The following is a 20232-nucleotide window of genomic DNA, read 5'->3' on the forward strand; positions in this document are numbered from 1 at the left end:
TCAGAACCTAATTGTTAACGTAGTCTTACTTCTCTTTTGATTCTATGCTTCTTAATGTAAAAATCTGGTCATTTCTTCTGCCATGTGTTAATGTATATGAAAATGTATAAACTGATAAGTATTTTGTTTCTAAAATTTGATAAACAAAGCAAGCATTGTGACATAGCTCTGTAATACCTACACTTGGGAAGTGAGGTAGAAAGAACACACATTCAAATCTAGTCTGACTACGTAAGTAAACAATAATTAAAAGAATAATATAACAAGCAATAGGTACTTTTTAATATTTTTTGTGACAATATTATATAAAGGTTCCTTTATAAATTAAATTTAAAAACACCCAGCACTAATAGACAGCAAAGTCTATTAGCTAATTTTAAACACTGAATTAACACAAAAACTATATTCCAAGGAGACAGATGATTATGTTTTAATAAAATCAATTAAGCAAAATTCTGTGACTTTAGAAGGCTCACATACCTTCATGACCATCTTCCTCTGTGTCTAATAGAGCAGAGAAACCTCCATTAATTATGTTCAGGAAAATGTCTGCAGGGTTGTTGTGGGAATCGTAGTTGTAACCTACAAAGAAGGTAAACCATGAATACAAAGGTGAGGACCTGTTTGCAGAGAGTGGGACAGGGGAGAGGAGGCAGAATCTAAGAACTTACTCCTCTTTTTCCCCAACCCCACAAATTTATCCTTTCTTATTATATATATACTCATATTATTTCAGCAATCTGTACTTCACAGCCTACTGCATATATGTGTGTGTGTTTATGTTGGTGCTATACATATATAATATGTACATATACACATATGCATATATAATACACAGACATAGAGTAGATGTAGCCATAGATCAGACATGGATATAGACATAAACTTGGAAATAGACATAAACATAGACTACACATAGACATAGACATGGACATAGATGTGGTCAAAGACATAGGCATAGACATGGACAAAGACATGGATATGGACATAGGCATGGGCATAAACATAGACAAGGACATAGCTATAGACATCAGCATAAACATAAACATTGACATATACATGATATGGACATGGGCATAGACAGGGACATAGACTACATGTAGACATGAGCATAGAAATAGATATTAACATGGATATAAACATAAACTACACATAGACATGTATACAAGACATAGACATAGTTATAGACATCAACATAAAAATAGACATGGACATGGATATGGATATGGACATGGACTACACATAGACATAGACATGAACATAGACTACACATAGACATGGACATAGACATGAACTATACATAGGTGTAGATGTGGACATAGACATGGATATGGACATGAGCATAGATGTGGACATAGACTACACTTAGACATAGACTATACATAGATAGAAATGAACATGGACATATACATGAACATAGACATGGATGTGTACACAGACATAGACAAGGGCATAGATATGACATCAAATAAACATAGATATGTACATGGGTATGGACATAGACATAGGCATGGGCATAGACATAGACATAGATATGAGCATAGACTACACATAGCCATGGACAAACACATAGACATGAGCATGGACACAGAATATACATAGACATAGACATAGATATAGGTATGGACATGAACAAGGACATAGACATAGACTACACATAGACATAGACATAGATATAGATATGAACATGAACAAGGACATAGACATAGACTACACATAGACATAGATATAGACATAGAACAGACATTTCTATGAAGTATTCCCATGAAATAATCATTTGAATTTGGCCTGCAGACTCACAAATGCTTGTATATTATTAGAAGACAAGAATCAAAAACAAATGAAGAGTACTGTACTGCAAATATTTAAGTTTATATAATCAAAGAGAATCATCCATAATTATATCCATATTTCTCTAAGAAGAAATTAATCACATGAATCATTAAAAATGTTTAATCATCTAATCTGACTGTGAAAAACTCAGTCAGACAAAAAACTGAGTCTACAGAAGCCAGACTTGAGCCTCTATAGCCCCCAGTCAGCACCTACACCTGAAAAGCAAAGTTACTAGTAAGTTAAGGAATGCCTCTACAAACACTCATAGTTAGATTACACTAGGGGAAACTGAAAACCACCGTCTGCTACCTGAGCAAGAACATGATGATGCTGAACCTTTCCAAAGCTGTTTAAAGGATGGATAACTAGGCCAGAGGTCAGCATGTTAATTAAGAGGGTTACCACAACTAGGAAGCAAAACAAGAGGCTCAGTAAATATCCTGTAACACAGACATGATACAGGATAGAAGAAAGAAAAGAGGTTATTTCATACGAAATGTAGCATTCGATTCCTTGAGGAGGCTGATGCTTTTGACACAAAGCCTGGGGAATTGATTTCATTTTTGAAAAATTGTATCTCCTTACAGAAAAGTAAGAGAACAGCTGTTAATGGTGGCCGGTCTTTAATCCCAGCACTCGGGAAGCAGGGCAGGTGGATCTTTGTGAATTTGAGATCAGCCTGATCTACACAGCTCCAGGGCAGCCAGGACTACACAGAGAAACTCTGTCTTAGAAAAACCAAGCAAAACAAAAACAATCAATCCTTGTATGAGTTTTTGAAAAATTAAAGATTATGTTAAGACTTGAAAGTATAAGCACTTGGAATTTTCTTTCGCAGCATACAGATCTTTGCTTATGGCTTTTAAAACTGAAATTACACATTAAATACCATGTGTCAAAGTCAGGATCATGAGAAGACGGTGGGACTGATCTAATGGGAGCTCACCAAGGCCAGCTGGACTGGGAGTGATGAAGCATGTGATCAAAACGGACCCTCTGAATGTGGCTGGCAATGAAGGCTGACTGAGAAGCCAAGGACAATGGCACTGGGTTTTGATTCTACTGCATGGACTGACTTGTGGGAGCCTGGTTTGTTTGGATGCTCACCTTTATAGACCTGGATGGAGGGGAGAGGACCTTGGACTTCCCACAGGGCAGAGAATCCTACTGCTCTTAAAACTAGAGAGGGAGGGGGAGGTGGGGAGGGGAAAGGAAAAGGGAGGTGGGGAAGAGGTGGAAATTTTTAATAAATAAATATATAAATTAATTAAAAAAATAAAATAAAAAAATAAATAACATGTGTCTTTTTTATAGTCAGTGTGTATTTCTTCTACAATCAAAAATCAAAAGTCTAATGCCTATAAGTTTAAACAACAAATAAAAATATATATTATGTATGAAAGCTGGAGTTACTGAGGAAATGTAAGATCTTAGTAGGATTTGGGATGGTCTAAATTGTTTTATTAAAAATTGTGCTTTACTATAAATCCTAATTTACATAGGTCCTGGGATCCCAGCTTCACATGTTTCTCCCCTTGAATAATTTTATATATAACAGAATCAAGAACAACAAAGAAAAATTTTGAACCAACCTATATGGAAAATTGTAAGAATTCTCCAAATTGTAAGAATAAAACCTTAAAAAAAAGAGAGACCTGCATAACAAGCCTTGCTGCACGAATAACAGAATCCTGTCACCAGATTAATCAAAGGTATTTAAAATGGAGAAACTCACACACAGTAAGTCTGAATGAGGGTCAAGCAGCATTCCTGAGAACCCATGTTCTCTCCCCAGATACCGTGACTGAAAGCGCTCTTACAGCAAAGCCAGCCATACCTGCGGATTTGAAGTACTCCAAAGCCTCCTGTGCAGGCCCGTGAAACATGACTTTTCCTGAGGCCACTAAGGTGAGGCTGTCAAAGAATCTGAAGATGGAGTATGGGGGCTGATTAATGGAGAAGATGATTGTCCATCCCCTCATAGACATCCTAAGTTCAGAGAGGGAAAAATCATAAGTCATTGAACAGAGGAACCTTGAGATTCTCAGCAAAATATTTTATTCCTGAAGTTATACTCTTTGTTCCATTTCAGATGAATTTTCCATAAAAACACCTCATCTCCCTTGTATTATACACCTGATAGAGAAATCAAGCTTCAAGCTTTTATTTAAAAGATTAGGACTTCCAAAGTGTGGGACGACAGTAGTGCAGGGTCCGCTCAAGTGTTACCACATAGATCTGGTAACTGGGCAGGCTTCTCAGACACTGAATCGGAATACCTGGAAGTCAGTGCAAGGAATCTACATCATGAACAGGCTGTCCTGGTGATTGGCAGGCTCACTGAAGCTTGAAAAGCAATGACAGAGCAAAAATTACAACTGTGACTTAATGCCCAATTCCCTTCAATCATTCACAAATTTTGTCTCTTCCAGAATTAGTTTTCATTGTTCTGATAAATATGATTTGCATTTCTAACCATTTGCTCTCCCACTAAACACTTCAGCAATAACCACATTTCAGTTTTCACAATATCGGCATAATATAATTCTAATATAATTTCCCCCTTTCTGTTGATAGGCTTAAAAGGTCAAGCAACAGACCAAGGGATCAGTTAGTAAGGGGCAAACTTGGGATTTGATCATTGGTTTAATTCCATGACAGGAAAAAATAAGTTGAACTACCATTTCAGAACATCTGTATGAGTACCAATAACCAAAAACTGTTAAAAAACTATTGTGAAAATATTTTCATGAAAGCTAGATATTGTGGCATATCTGTAATATTCCCGCACTTGGGAGGTTCTATAGTTCAAGACTCACCTATGTTACATGAGACCCTCTTTCAAAAGGACAAAAAGAAAGAATAAATAAAATAGAGGTGAAAAGAAGGAGGGAGTAAGAAAGGAAGGTAGGAGATAAGAAAGGGAGGAAGGGAGGGAAGGATCGAAAGAAAAGATGCGGGGAGAGAAAGGAAAAGAGAATGAGAGAGTTGTGCAGGGTAGCATATACTTTGAATTACACCAGGACAACTGGTTTGTAGAGACAAGATAAGGGCAGAATAAAAGACATAATAACCAATTGTTTTCTCAGAGAGACTATTAATAAACAACAAAATGAAAAACTGTAATTTCCTATCATATAGCCCAGAAATCATCAGCATTACTAGATGATCAAGATTCAAGACAGGCAAACAAGGTGAATCAATGGGTAAAGGAACTTAATGAAAAGCCTAAAGCTGAGGTCAGCCACCAGAACTCACTGGGTGGAAGGAAAAAGCCAACTCCTTGAGTTCTCCTCTGACCTTTACAGGCAGGCTATACATGTATACATGCACACACATAACTCACACATATACATAATAAAAAAATGTTAAAAAAATTAGCTCAACTTTTCTAGTTAGCCAGAAGGCAAATTTCCTGCAGGTAAGGTGCTCTAACAATCCCATCCCATCTGTCGGTTCCTGTAAGCTACAGGACCCACTCTGCCTCCAAACCTTCATACCCTCCATGACATCCGAGGAACTCTGAAACACAGACTGAAAATACACAGAGAGAACCTAGAAGTGAGTAACCACCCACCCTCTGGAACATCCTACTCTCTAGGCCCTCCATACTGCAGCAAAACCTGGGGCCCTCTCCCAACTGCCTCAGCTTCTCTAGCCAGTAAGCAGGTAAGCTTCCTGCAGGTAGACTCCTCCAACAAACCCATCCCATCAATTGTACCCTGCAAACTACAAGCTCCACTCTGCCTCCAAACCCTTCCTTTCCCTGCAACCTCAGAGGAACTATGAAATACAGGCTGCAACTACACAGAGAGGACCAAGAGATGAGTAACCACACACCTGGTGGGACACCCCACTTTCTAGGCCCTCCATACTGAGATCAAATCCCTGGTCCCTCCTCCACCTGTCTCAGCTTTTCTAGCCCAGCCAACAGGCAAGCTTCCTGAAGGTAGACTGTACCAACACCCCACCCCATTGATTGGACCCTGCAAACTACAAGTCCCACTCTGTACCTAAACCCTGCTATCCCTGCCACAACCTCAGAGGTACGCTGAAACACAGGCTACAACTACATAGAGAGGACCAATTGGTAGGCTGCCACAATACCCCTACCCCATTGATCAGACCCTATAAGCTACAAGCCCCACTCTGCCCTTAAACCCTCTTATTCCCTACAATCTCAGAGGAACTCTGAAGCACAGGCTGTGACTGCACAGAGTGGACCAAGAGAGCAGACTAAGAGAGTGGGCCAAGAGAGACCTCAGTGGCTCCCTGAGACACAGACAGCTACAGTACAGGGAAGACCAAAAGAAGTTCCCAAAGACACAGAAAGCCACTGCAAAGATTGAACCAAGAGGCAAAGACATTGCCGGCATCAACTGGAGGAAGAGATGGGTAGGCACTAATGCAAGAATTCATTCAACAACTGTAAAGGCAAAATGGTAACACAAGAACCCAGTGATCATATGACATAAAGACTTGAACATCCTAACTCAAAAGAAGCAGAAGTAAACAATTCTAAATGTAACTTTATAAGAATGATGGAGAACTTTAAAGAAGAAATGGAGGAAAAGATAAACAAAAATTGAAAGAAATCAATAAATCTCTCAAAGAAACCCAAGAAAACCAAAAAGGCAACCAAATAGGTGAAGCAAACAATTCAAGACTGACAGACTGAAATAGATCACAATAGTTAAAAGTTAGAATTTAACAACAAAATTAATTTCAGAAAGCCTAAAAACTCATAGAAATTGAACAGTGTTCAATTGAACTACCCCTGGGTAAAGGAATAAAGAAAAAAAGAAATTGAAGACTTGCTAGAATTCAATGAAAATGAAGGCACAATGTACCCAAACCTATGGGACACTATGAAAGAAAGGCTAGGAGGAAAGTGCATAGCACTAAGTACCTACATAAAGTGGAGAAATCTCACAGTAGTGACTTAACAACACACCTGAAAGCTCTAGAACAAAAAGAAATAGACTCACCCAGGAAGAATAGATGACAGGAAATAATCATATTGAGAAATGAAATAAATAAAATAGGAGCAAAGAAAACAATACAAAGAATCAATGAAACAAATAATTGGTTCTTTGAAAAAATCCACAATATAGACAAACCCTTATCCAAGCTAATATAAAGGCAGAGAGAGAACATCCAAATTAACAAAATCAGAAATGAAAAGGGGGACCTAACAGCAGATACCGAGGAAATCCAGAGAGTCATTAGGTAATACCTCAAAAAACCTGTACCCCACAAATTTGGAAAATGTGAAAGAAAGGGACAATTTTCTGGAGAGGTACTCATATCAAAATTAAATCAAAACCAGGTAAACAACTTAAATAGACCTATAACCTTCAAGGAAAATAAACAGTCATCCAAAGCCTCCCCACCAAAAAAAGCCCAGGGTCAGATGGTTTCAGCTCACAATTCTACAATAACTTCAATTAAGAGCTAATACCTATACTCCTTAATGTGTTCCACATAATAGAAACAGAAGGAACATTGCCAAACTCTTTTTATGAGGCTATGGTAACCCTGATACTGAAACCACACAAAGACTCAACAAAGAAAGAGAATTACATACCAATCTCCCTCAAAAACATTGATGCAAAATTACTGAATAAAATACTGGCAAACCAAATTCAAGAACACATCAAAAAATTCTTCACTATGATCAAGTTGGCTTCACCCCAGAGATGCAGGTATGGTTCAACATATGAAAATTTATCAATATAATCAACCATATAAATAAATTGAAAAAAGAAAACCATATGATCGTCTCATTAGATGCTGAAAAAACTATTAAAAATCCAACACTGCTTCATGATAAAGGTCTTGGAGAGATCAGGGATACAAGAAACATATATAAACATTTTAAAAGCAATATACAGCAAGCTGACAGTCAACATCAAATTAAATGGAGAGAAACGCAAAGTGATTCCACTAAAATCAGAAAAAAGACAAGGCTGTCCACTCTCTCCATATCTATTCAACATAGTTCTTGAAGTTCTGCTTAGAGCTATAAGCCAACAAAAGTGATCAAGGGTGTTGGGGCCTGCTTTTCCCAGTGGATTCCCACGCCCGACCCAGGCTGCGCACTTCCTGAATTCGGGTCCACAAGAAGGGACAGTTGTCCTCAGGGCTGAAAAGGAACACACAGACAAAAGAGACCTGGCTCATTCACAAGAGTAAATGGCAACTTTATTAAGCATAAGTCAGATATATATACTGTGGGGCAAAAGACACCAGCCCCCCATCAGGAACAAGGGAAGAGAAAAGTCAGGGGGCCGCACCCAAGGTCTGAGAGCAGCTGAATAGAGAAGAGAGAAAGCCAGGTGGGCGTGCTCAGGCTCAGAGAAAGGCTGACCCTGGAACCTTGCCTGCGGCGAGAACCTTGCTTGCAGGTGGAATTACCATGACAGTAGAGTTCTCTCTGAGCTACACCCTTGGGCCGTAGGTGATATTAACATAACAGGAGAGGGCAGTTCTATGCTACACCCTCAAGCTGATGCAGTGGAACCAGGAAGCAGAACAGCCCTGCATAGCGTCTCGGGAAAAGTGGGGAACTTGCGTACCCACAAGTCTCCCTTTAAATATATATAAAATATGATGACTAGCAGCTGTCTTAGGCATGCCGGTCGTTGGGTTAGATCCCTAAACCCGTCTACGGGAATGTGTTCAGGTCCAAACGCACCCCTTGTCTTAGGCGAGACCGCCCCCCCGTGCATTAAACCCGTCATTGCTTACTAGTCATACATAGAATCCAGCCATATTTATGCTGAAAGATACTCCGAGACGAATGCCTACTAGGGCCAGGCCGTGGCGGACCTGAAGCCATTGGCCAGGTGAAAATGTTCCAGCATACACATGAGTAATCCTGGAAGAGACTGTGCTTGCACAGTGTCTGAAATTTTTGCTCTGAATAGAGCTCTTTTGAGTAAGGCTACGGCACCGGCAAGTGGGACCCCTGGAATGACTAACCATACTAAATTAAAGCCAATTAGCAATTTTGTATTCCGGGGTCCGAGGAAAGCAGCAAAATCCTAACCAGTGACCAGCAGAGGTCAAAATCCACACCCAGTTTGTAAAGAACAACAAAAGGCATCCAATCGAGAATTTAAATTAATTTGAATGTCCATGGTATTTCTGTCTGACCGGCAGGGTTCCCGCTGTGAGTACTCAAGGTAGCAATCTAGGGTAGGGGAAGTAGTCGCTTCCCCTCAGGGGGTAGATCAGCCTTGGCTGAGAGGGACAGATAAGGCAGAGAGACAGAAAGCTGGGAAAGGGGTAAAATCAGGCGTTGGATCATCTCTCAGGAATCTGCCAACTCTGCCGTCGCCTCTGCCGCCGTGTCCGTGGGATCTCTTGACCTCGCCTCGTCCTCAGGTTTCTGAACAGAGGAATCCACGGTTCGCACCAGGCGTTCAGGAACCCAGATCGGGAGCTCTGCATCCTGTGGAAATATGCAAACCACCCCTCTGCCCCAAATTAAAACTCGGTCTGGACCACACCAAGTTCCATTAGCCAGATTTTTCCACTTCACTAAAGGCTTCCCAGGGTAGCTAGGCTGCCAATGATTCTCTGCGGCCGAACGGGAGTCAGCATCCACGGTCAGAAAGTTCAAAATGTATAAAATGAACGATAGATGCTCTCTGGGGGTAGAACTGTAATTCCCCCTTTTTGTTTTGTGTAGATAGGCCTTAAGAGTGTGGTGGGTTCTCTCTACGACTGTCTGCCCTTGGGGGTTATGGGGTATACCGGTTTTGTGAAAAATATGAAACTCCTGGCAGAATTTAGCAAAACCAGCACTGGTATAGGCTGGCCCGTTGTCCGTTTTGAGAGATTTAGGGACCCCCATGTACGCAAAGGCCTGCAGGCAGTGGCTTTTAACATCCCGTAATTTTTCTCCTGTATGAGCTGAGGCAAAGATAAGGTGTGAATACGTGTCCACAGTTACGTGAACATACTGCAAACGTCCAAAGGAAGGAACGTGAGTAACATCCATCTGCCATAAATGGTTGGGAGCCAGCCCACGCGGGTTAACTCCCAAATGGGGAACAGTTAAAAGTTCAACACATAAAGGGCATTTCTTAACAATGTCAGTGGCTTGCTCTCGAGATATTTTGTAATGAAATTTTAAAGACCCAGCATTGAGATGAAAGCGATCATGAGCTTTCTTAGCAGCTTCATAAGATTCTTGACTAACCGTATAAACCTGGCGAGTGAGTTCATCAGCCAGGGCGTTGCCTTCACTCAGGGGGCCAGGAAGATCGCTGTGTGCCCTCAAATGCCCCACGTACATGGGAACAGACCTGGCCCAAAGCAGTGCTTGAATAGCCAGAAGCTGAATCTGGACTCGAGACACAGAAGCGATATAAGCTGCAGTTTCTAAAGGTGCAAGAATTTTGCTAATATACTGACTGTCAGTATAGAGGTTAAATGGAATGTCAGCATATTTCTCCAAGGCCATTTGTACTGCGATTAATTCAGTTATCTGGGCAGAGTTAGTATCAACAGTTTGAGTGCAAACATCAGGCGGGGAGAACACCACAGCTCTTCCGGTGGAAGAGCCGTCAGTAAACACATTCCTAGCCCCAGGTATAGGCTTTAAGGAAATAACTTTAGGGAAACACACCGGATGATTTTTGAAGAAGGCGACTAGCTTATTAGAAGGGTAATGATTATCAAACTTACAGGGATTGGTGCATAGAAATAAGGTCCAATCCTCAGCAAAATTCTGTAGCCAGGTTATTTCTGATTGGGTATATGGTGTAATAACTTTATCAGGCAACATACCAAAGGTCTGCAGACACAATTTATATCCTTTCTGAATAACGCGCAGCACAGCTGATGGATAAGATATAACAATTTTTGCAGGCGACACATGTTCATGCACCCATAGGATTGGCCCTGTTTGCCAAAACACTCCAGTAGGGCTATGCTGAGAAGGAAAAATTATGAGGAACAGAGGTTGATTATAGTCTATATACTGGACATGAGCAGAGGCAAGCCTTTCTTCAATCAGTGAGATACACTGTCTTGCCTGGGGAGTTAACTCTCGAGGGGAAGTTGGGTCAGAGTTTCCCTGCAGGATGTCAAAAAGGGGCTTTAGGGTTCCAGTAGGGATACCCAAACAAGGCCGGATCCAATTGAGGTCCCCAAGCAGCTTTTGAAAATCATTCAAGGTTCGTAACTTGTCTAGGCGGAGAGTGACCTTTTGAGGTTTTACTCCTGTCTGCAACAACTGATGCCCTAAATACTGATATGGGAACTGCTGTTGTACCTTATCAGCAGCAATCACCAACCCAGCATGTGCTAAACGTTCCTGCAGGTCAGCAAAGGCCTCAAGAACTATTTTTGGCTCCTGTCCAGCGAGAAGTATGTCATCCACGTAGTGGATTACGTACAATTGAGGATATTTCTGTCTGACAGGGGCAATGACCCTTGCCACGAACACCTGACAAATGACCGAACTGCATGACATTCCCTGTGGCAAGGTTTTCCACTGGTAGCGTTTAAAAGGTTCCACGAGATTTGTGGAAGGCACACTGAAAGCAAATTTATCAGAGTCTTTAGGATGCAAGGGAATGGTGAAAAAACAATCCTTCAGGTCAATGACTAACAGGTGGTATCCAGCAGGAATACCCACCGGCTGTGGTAAACCTGGTTGGGTGCTACCCATGATTTCCATGCAATCATTTACGGCCCTGAGATCCTGTAACAATCTCCATTTGCCTGATTTCTTTTTAACTACAAAAATAGGTGTATTCCAGGGGGAGGTGGAGGGCACTATACGCCCCGCCTCCAGCTGTTCCTGGACCAAGGTCTGAGCAGCCAGTAGTTTTTCCTTACTAAGGGGCCATTGCTCAATCCACACAGGTTTTTTTGTTTTCCATTTAATTGGTATATAATCTGGCTGCTCTGCAATGGCCCCTAAGAAAAATTTCCTAGCCCTGTACGCTGTCCAGGCAATTGCTGAATCAAGTTCTTGTTGGCTAAGGTCTGAACGTCTCCTTGGAGATTTTTACCCAGACCTCGGCCGGGGACAAAGCCCTGATTAGCTAGCATGCGCTGCACAGGTTCCGTGGTTAGCACCGCTTCCATGGCCTGCAATACATCTCTTCCCCACAGGTTAAGAGGAAGGTGTTCTAGAACATAAGGTTTAAAAACGCCAGCATGGCCCTCTTCGTCCTCCCAATCAAGGTATTGCGTGCTGCGCTCCGGGGAGTCGGCAACACCGACTCCCTGCAACGCAGAGCAGGCCGGCTGAAGAGGCCAGGAAGCGGGCCAATGTTTTTTTGCAACCACAGACGAGTCAGCCCCTGTGTCAGGGAGACCCGTGAATTTCTTCCCATGGATGGTTAAAGTGAGAGCAGGGCGGTCCTTCAGACTAGCAACCCAGAACGCCCCAGGGGATATGCCGGGGTCAGGCCTTTCGCCACCTTTTCGTACTTGTTCATCTAAGGGATTAGCAGAGTGAAAACTGCGCAGGAGAACCAGTTGGGCTACCCTCTCCCCGCGAGGGATGACAAGCACCCCCGCGGTGGCTTCTACCATAACCTTGATCTCTCCCGAGTGATTGCTGTCCACAATTCCTGGGTAAACTTTAATTCCTTTAAGCACGGAACTGCTTCGCCCCAGTACTAAGCCCACAGAGTTCTCCGGAATGGGTCCAAACACCTCAGTTCCCAATGCTTGTGCCCCCATCTGTGGTGTCAATACTGCCCGGGCAGAGGCGCAGAGAGCTAATCCTGCACCTCCTGGGGTGCTTCGAGCAAGTTCGCCGACAGTGAGGCGTTTCTTTGAGGGACAAACCTGATCTGAGCATTTGCCTCGCTCATAGCCCCGTACGCTTGCGTTTTCGGGGCCCGAGGCCGGCCCCTTTTCCCGTTTTTTGACACAGGTAGGGGAATGCCCTGGCTGTCGGTACTAGACCGGCAGTCGTTAGCCCAGTGCGTTCCTTTCTGGCATCTGGGGCAGACGCCAGGGCTGTTCCTGGAAGGACCAACCACTCCTTTGAAGGCTGGGCAATCCTTTTTAATATGCCCGGGCTTCCCACACCGAAAGCAATTTTTCAATTCAGTTTGGGCTGCAACCCCCTTAGGGGTGGAAGTGACTACCTGTCCCACTACGGTAGAAGGCACTATGCCTCTGCACAGATGGATAAAATCATCCAGGTCCTTGTCTCTATGCAGGCGCAGGACTTCCTGGCAAGACCTGTTAGCATTTTCATAGGCTAATAGCTTTACTGCAGGCAAGTAAGAATTAATATCCCCAAGAGTACGGCTGCCCACCTCTAAGAGGCGGTTTATAAATGCAGAATAAGACTCTGTGGGTCCCTGTACAATTTTTGAGAGTAGTTCTCCTGTTCCTTCAACCGGCAGAGATGCCCAGGCCTTTACCGCCGCTTTTGCCACTAGATTGCGAACTGCGGGATCGTAAGTGGTACGCACTGTGAGATCAGAATATTGACCCCCTGCAAGTAACTCATCGAGGTCACGCTGGGAGAAACCGGAGGAGGCATTAAGCTCCCCGTATTTCTTGCAAAGCCTTCTCAAGTCACCCCTCCACAGCAGAAATTCACCTCCAGAGAGGCAGGCTTTGCAAAGTTGTATCCAATCGCTGGGCGCAAGGTTGTACTTAAGGAAGGACTCCACCAAAGCAATAGTGAAGGAAGCACGAGCACCATAAGCAACGACTGCTTCCTTTAATTGCTTGACCATCTTAAAGGTCAGAGAGTCAGGTTGTCTGATACTGAGTACTTGCTGGCCAAGAGTTCCTTCAGTAGGATGGACCAGCCTATCCCTACTGAGATTATCAGGCCTATATGAAAACTCTTGAGCCCCTGCCTCCTGATTTGCAGGGGCGAGAGCTGCGGCATAACGGTTTGGCGTGCTAGAAAATGTTTTTTGCGGAGGAGGTCTAACGGGGGCATCTCGGTAGGCGTTTCTGTCTTCCTCCTTCTCCAGCTGTTTGGTCAAAAGTGCGATTTCGCCTTCTAACTTTTCCTCTTCTGCTTCTAAATTCTCAATGCTTTTGATTTCTTGATCCTCAAAACTTGTGATAGAGCTTACAGATTCCACTTTTTGAATCTTCTCAAGGGTTTTGTTCAAAACCTCTAACTGTTCCTTCACTAAAACATTTTCACTAAGGAGGGCATCTCTGATAAGACGCCATAGCGAATATATCGCTAGGGGGACGGCTTCGGTTCCCCGTTCTCTCTGTGCAACACGTAGATCAGCCCTAACTTGTTCCCAGTCCTCGATATTAAGATTCCCAGTTAGAGGGAACCAAGGACTGAGCTCTGAAATTACCTTGATGGTCCCTAATGCTGTGTCACCTTTGATTCTGGTGCCTAACTTTTCCACGAGCTGCAGTAGCTGATCTGCTAACTGCTCCTCTAGCTCCGGAGTGGACATATCAGCACCCATCTTTTCCAATAATCAAACTATACAACCTGTTCCCCCCCTTATCACCCGTGCACAACTGCACGTAACAAAACTGCAAAATCTGGCCAGATTCCGGATCGTGGGGGGGCCCTTACCTCTATTTGGGCTTCTTCTGGCGGATTCCACTGACGGCAGGACGCGACTCTCAATTATTCTTCAAGGCCCACCCAGGGACGCCATCTGTTGGGGCCTGCTTTTCCCAGTGGATTCCCACGCCCGACCCAGGCTGCGCACTTCCTGAATTCGGGTCCACAAGAAGGGACAGTTGTCCTCAGGGCTGAAAAGGAACACACAGACAAAAGAGACCTGGCTCATTCACAAGAGTAAATGGCAACTTTATTAAGCATAAGTCAGATATATATACTGTGGGGCAAAAGACACCAGCCCCCCATCAGGAACAAGGGAAGAGAAAAGTCAGGGGGCCGCACCCAAGGTCTGAGAGCAGCTGAATAGAGAAGAGAGAAAGCCAGGTGGGCGTGCTCAGGCTCAGAGAAAGGCTGACCCTGGAACCTTGCCTGCGGCGAGAACCTTGCTTGCAGGTGGAATTACCATGACAGTAGAGTTCTCTCTGAGCTACACCCTTGGGCCGTAGGTGATATTAACATAACAGGAGAGGGCAGTACTATGCTACACCCTCAAGCTGATGCAGTGGAACCAGGAAGCAGAACAGCCCTGCATAGCGTCTCGGGAAAAGTGGGGAACTTGCGTACCCACACAAGGGTACTAAAATTGAAAAGGAAGATATCAAGTTTTTGTTATTTGCAGATGATGTGAAACTATACATAAGTGATATGAAAAACTCTACCAGAGAACTCCTACAGCTGTTAAATACCTTCAGTAATGTGGCAAGATACAAGACCAACACTAAAAAATCAGTAGCCCTCCTATATACAAATGATAAAAAGTCTGAGAAAGAAATCAGAGAAACATCACCCTCCATAATAGCCACAAATAACATAAAATATCTTGGGGTAACACTAACCAAAGAAGTGAAATATCTATTTGACAACAACATTAAGTATTTAAAGAAAGAAACTGGATAATATACCTGAAAATGGAAAGATCTCCCATGTTCTTGAATAGGTAGGATCAACATAATAAAATGGCAATCCTACCAAAAGCAATCTATAGATTCAATGCAATCCCCATAAAACTCCCAACACAATTCTTCACAGACCTTGAAAGGACAATACTCAACTTCATATGGAAAAACAAAAAACCCAGGATAGCCAAAACAATCCTGTACAATAAAGAAACTTCCTTAGGCATCACCATCCATGGCATCAAGCTCTATTACAGACCTACAGTAATGACAACAGCTTGATATTGGCATAAAAACAGACAGTGGGTCCAATGGAATCAAATTGAAGTCCTGGATATTAATCCACACACCTATGAACACCTAATTATTGACAAAAAGCTAAAATTATACAGTGAAAAAATGAAAGCATCTTCAAAAAATGATGCTGGCATAACTGAATGTCAACATGTAGAAAATGCAAATAGATCCTTATTTATCTCCAAGCACATAACTCAAGACAAATGGATTAAATACCTCAATATAAATCCAACCACACTGAACCTGATAGAAGCGAAAGTGCGAAGTAGCCTTCAAGGCATGGGCACAGGAGACCACTTCCTAAATATAACTCCAGTAGCACAGACACTGAGAGCAACAATAAATAAATGGGACCTCCTGAAACTTAGAAGCTTCTGTAAAGCAAAGGATACAGTCAATGAGATAAAAAGACAACCTACTGAATGGGAAAAGATCTTCACCAATCCCACATTAGATAGAATACTGACCTCTAAAATATATAATGAAGTCAAGAAATTAGACATCACAATTCCAAATAAACCAATTAAGAAATCGGGTACAGACCTAAACAGAGAACTTGCAACAGAAGAATCTCAAATGACAGAAAGACACTTAATGAAATGTTCAACATCCTTAGCCATCAGGGAAATGCAGGTCAAAAAGACTTTAAGATACTATCTTACACCAGTCAGAATGACTAAGGTCAAAAACTCCAATGATAGCTTATGCTGGAGAGAATGCACAGTAAGAGGAACACTCCTCCATTGCTGATGGGAATGCAAACTAGTACAACCACTCTGGAAATCAGTGTGACAGCTTCTCAGAAAACTGGAACTCAACCTACTGTAAGACCTAGTAATACCACTCTTGGGCATATACTCAATGGATGTTCAATCATACTACAATAACATTTGTTCAACTATGTTCATAGCAGCATTATTTTTAATAGCAAGACCCTGGAAACAACCTAGATGCCCCTCAGCCTAAGAGTACTACTCAGTGGAAAAAACCAATGACATCTTAAAATTTGCATGCAAATGAATGGAACTAGAAAAAAACATCCTGAGTGAGGTAACCTAGACTCAGAAAGATGAACATAGTATATACTCACTCATATTTGGATACTAGCTGTAAAGCAAATGATAAGGAGCCTATAGTCCATGACACTAGAGAAGCTAAGTAGCAAGGTCAACCCTAAGAAAAATATATATAGTTCCATCTGGGAAGGGGAAACAGACAAGATCATCTGACAAAATTGGAAGTATATGTGTGGCAGGGGGAAGATGGGAGGGCAAAAGGGGAAGAAAAAGGGAGAAGGGGAAGGGAAGAAGAACTTGAAGGAATGAGACAGTCAAGATGGAGGAGAAACAGAGACAGGGATCAAGGAAAAAGATATTGTGATTGAGGGAATCATTGTGGGGCTGACAAGAAACCTGGCACTAGAGAAATTCCCCAAAATCCACAAGGATGACCCCAGATAAGAACATAAGCAATAATAAAAAGCATACCCAAACTGGCCTTGCCCTGTAGTCAGAATGATGGCTATTTCAAGTGTCACCATAGAACCTTCATCCAGCAACTGATTAAAACAAAGGCAGAGACCAACTAACTTGCCTAACCAAGGAACCCCCACATCTCATCCTCCTGCTGACTTATTTACATCCCCATGATGCAACTGAACAAACTTCTCCATGATATATTGTTCTACTCTAAATTCAAAAGCCTTCCCTTATGCTATCTAATGGAAAAGAAGAGTCCTTACAGTGGTCCAGGTGGTCTAGGCAATCTACATCCAATCACCAATCTCTCTCACTCCAATTCTGAAGGTGGAGGGCTGAATTGTGTCCTTGCAAAGACTCATTTGTGGAAGATATCACATCTAAGAGACTAAATATAGATATAACTGGAGGAAGAGTCTTTAAAAAGGTAATTGATTTAAATGAAATTACTCGTGTGTCTTAAGGTAACTGGTGTGCACTTAAGATTTCAGGGCATAGACACATGAAGAGTGAGAAGTCACCTTCCACAACTCAGTGACCCAGGTCTCAGTAGCATGGCCTGTGAATACCTTAATATCTGGCTTCCAGGATCCAGAACTCTAAGAAATGTAACTTCTGTCAAGTCACCCAGTCTGTGGTGTCTTTAGCAGTGCACTAGCAACTTTCTATCCCCTCAGACTATGGGGTTCTAGTCAATGTGGTCTCTTTAATAGTCCAGACACACCAAACATGCTCTGCCTCAGAATAAATGAGTTTCCCTTCCATACAACACTCTATTCAGATCTGATCCACTCATGCCCAGCTCTCTTGACACTGGCTTGAATGCTATGGGGACAGGCTATTTAAAGCAGTCTCCACCTTCACCACAGCTGTCTTTCCCTATGCTCTTGTCTTATTGTTCTTGATGTTTACTCCTTCTTAATTGAAGTTTCCCTCTAATAAACAAGGAAGAAATTCTGTTGTTTACCTCTGAATCTCCTGCACCAAAAATACACACATGTGATCAGGTATTAAGAGAAGAAAATTTAATGTTCCTTCAGCACTTACCTTCTCAGGACCGAGATGACATCAGTAGAAGTGCTCAAGTCTAAGCCAGTGGTGGGATCATCCAAGAACAAAATGGAATGCTCGGTGACCAGCTCCTTGGCTATACTGGTCCTTTTCCTGAGCTCTTTAGATTCAGGCTAAAGCAATGATAACCATCATTATCAGCAAGATCAACTAGTCATTATCATTTGGTGAATGAGACTTCCCAGCAATAAAAGTTTTTATTACACCATTATCCTAAGGAGGAAAACTATGGGCATCTGGGAGAAGAAGGAGGTTTTTATTTTCCAAGTGAGTATAAAGAAGCTGAGGTCAGACTTGACATGAAGCCCAGGATATTAACAGTTACTTTTGGTTCTTTATCAATTCACATATTCTCGGGTAATGGTTATCACACTCAAAGACTGGCACAGTGAAATCTCTGTCTAAGGTCGAGGAAGACAGGACAGGAGAAGAGGAAGTATTTCTCGTAATTTAGTAGTCATTTCACCCTTCCCAACACACTTATGACACAGGTTTTATACTTTAAAAAATGTTGGAAGATCCCCCACAGAGCAGCTGCGAGCCCAGTGGGTCCCGAGCAGCTAAGGGTGGGTCCTGGGAGAGCAGCTTGCAGCGGGGTGGGCTGGTCCCTCCATGCGCAAGCGAGTGTGAACAGGTGGCGGGTAGAAGGCACATGGACAGACACATTGTACAGAATAGAATTGGATATTTATTACTTAGACGAGAGAGAAAGAGAGAGAAGAAGAGGAGAGAGACAGAGAAGGGTCAGAGAGAGAGAGAGAGAGAGAGAGAGAGAGAGAGAGAGAGAGCGACAGAGAGAGGTGGGCACACACCTAGAGGGGACAGGAAGAGTGACTCCAAGATGGGGCAGGAGTGGGGGGTGGGGAGGTCGCCGGGAGTGGGCGTGGCTTGCCCCTTAAAGGGACAAAAGAATAACAACAGGCAATCTACACAAAATAAACACAACAGAACACCACACACACTCTAGAGAACACACACAGCACAACACACTGACACACAGTCACACACAGATACACACTGCTTTTTATAAAAAATTCCACGTTGCCTTATTAGGAACTTCTTAACTCCTTTAAGACATTGCAAATTGACATTGTATACACTGTACAGAACACAGAATTCATGACTCATCCTTGTTGACAAATCCAAAAGGTGGTATAGTCTACAGGTCCAGTCAACGACTGAGTAAGTGAGGAAATAACAAGGATTATATAAGGAAACAGAACTAGGGAACAATTCTCTCCAAACATGATAACCAAATCCATGATGAAGCCCTACTGACAACATACAATAAAGGATGTCTGGGGAATGTGGATGAGTGTGGTCATGACAAGGCAGAGGATATAAAGGAATCATAAACTGATAGTTAAGAATAGAGTTTATAAGTAAGCAGATGTCCTTATTTTTATGGATGAAAAGTAAGTAAGTACTCAGGAGTAAGGTACAACCTAATGCTCTTTTAAAATGCTGCAGTGAGAAACATCTTTACTAAGTATGCTATTGTAAACACTAAGAAACCAGGGGTCTGGTACTATCAACTATTCTATTATGTTAGCTATATGAAGGTCAACCTTTTACAGTAACTGCATATTGTCTCTACAGTTCTTAAATCAAAATCTTATAAAAGAATGAAGAGAAGTCTTAGAGATAAAATGTACTTGCCATGCAAGCCTGAATCGTGGGTTCAATCTGTGGAAATCACATACAAAGCTGTATGCAGTAGAATGCATCTGTAATTTCACCAAGACATAATTACAGGGTGATGGGAGGTGGATCAGAAGATTCAGTTATATGTGTAGGGCATCAGCAAAACAAGACAGATCCTGCCTTACAAACAAGGTGGGAGAAGAGAAAGGATCCTTGAGAAAAGTGTCCTATGACCTCTATGTGTGTGCTGTCATTCATGCATACAGACACACACACACACACACACACACACACACATACACACACTCACACACACATGCACACAGACAAACACATACACACAAGCATGCCAGCATGTGTGCACTCACATGAAAGCATGCATCCATGCAAACACTCACACATATACATATTC

The 20232-nt window shown here is 42.4% G+C and overlaps 2 protein-coding genes across 2 annotated transcripts in view; one reads left to right on the plus strand and one right to left on the minus strand.

Moving 5' to 3' along the window:
* The window catches only part of LOC125408675 (ATP-binding cassette sub-family G member 3-like), a 238081-nt gene that overhangs the window by 85221 nt on the left and 132628 nt on the right, over positions 1-20232 (plus strand). The gene's annotated exons all lie outside the window — the stretch shown is intronic.
* Positions 1-20232, minus strand: part of LOC125408679 (ATP-binding cassette sub-family G member 3-like) — a 52849-nt gene that overhangs the window by 16472 nt on the left and 16145 nt on the right. The window contains exons 7-9 of the mRNA XM_087908777.1: positions 18153-18289; positions 3674-3825; positions 481-582 (exon numbers count right to left, since the gene is read on the minus strand). Of these exons, the coding sequence (XP_087764903.1) occupies positions 481-582; positions 3674-3825; positions 18153-18289 (391 nt within the window). The remainder of the gene's footprint in view (positions 1-480; positions 583-3673; positions 3826-18152; positions 18290-20232) is intronic.

This window comes from Myodes glareolus, chromosome 8 (assembly GCF_982192425.1).
Source record: "Myodes glareolus chromosome 8, mMyoGla1.1, whole genome shotgun sequence".
Classification (NCBI taxonomy): domain Eukaryota; kingdom Metazoa; phylum Chordata; class Mammalia; order Rodentia; family Cricetidae; genus Myodes; species Myodes glareolus.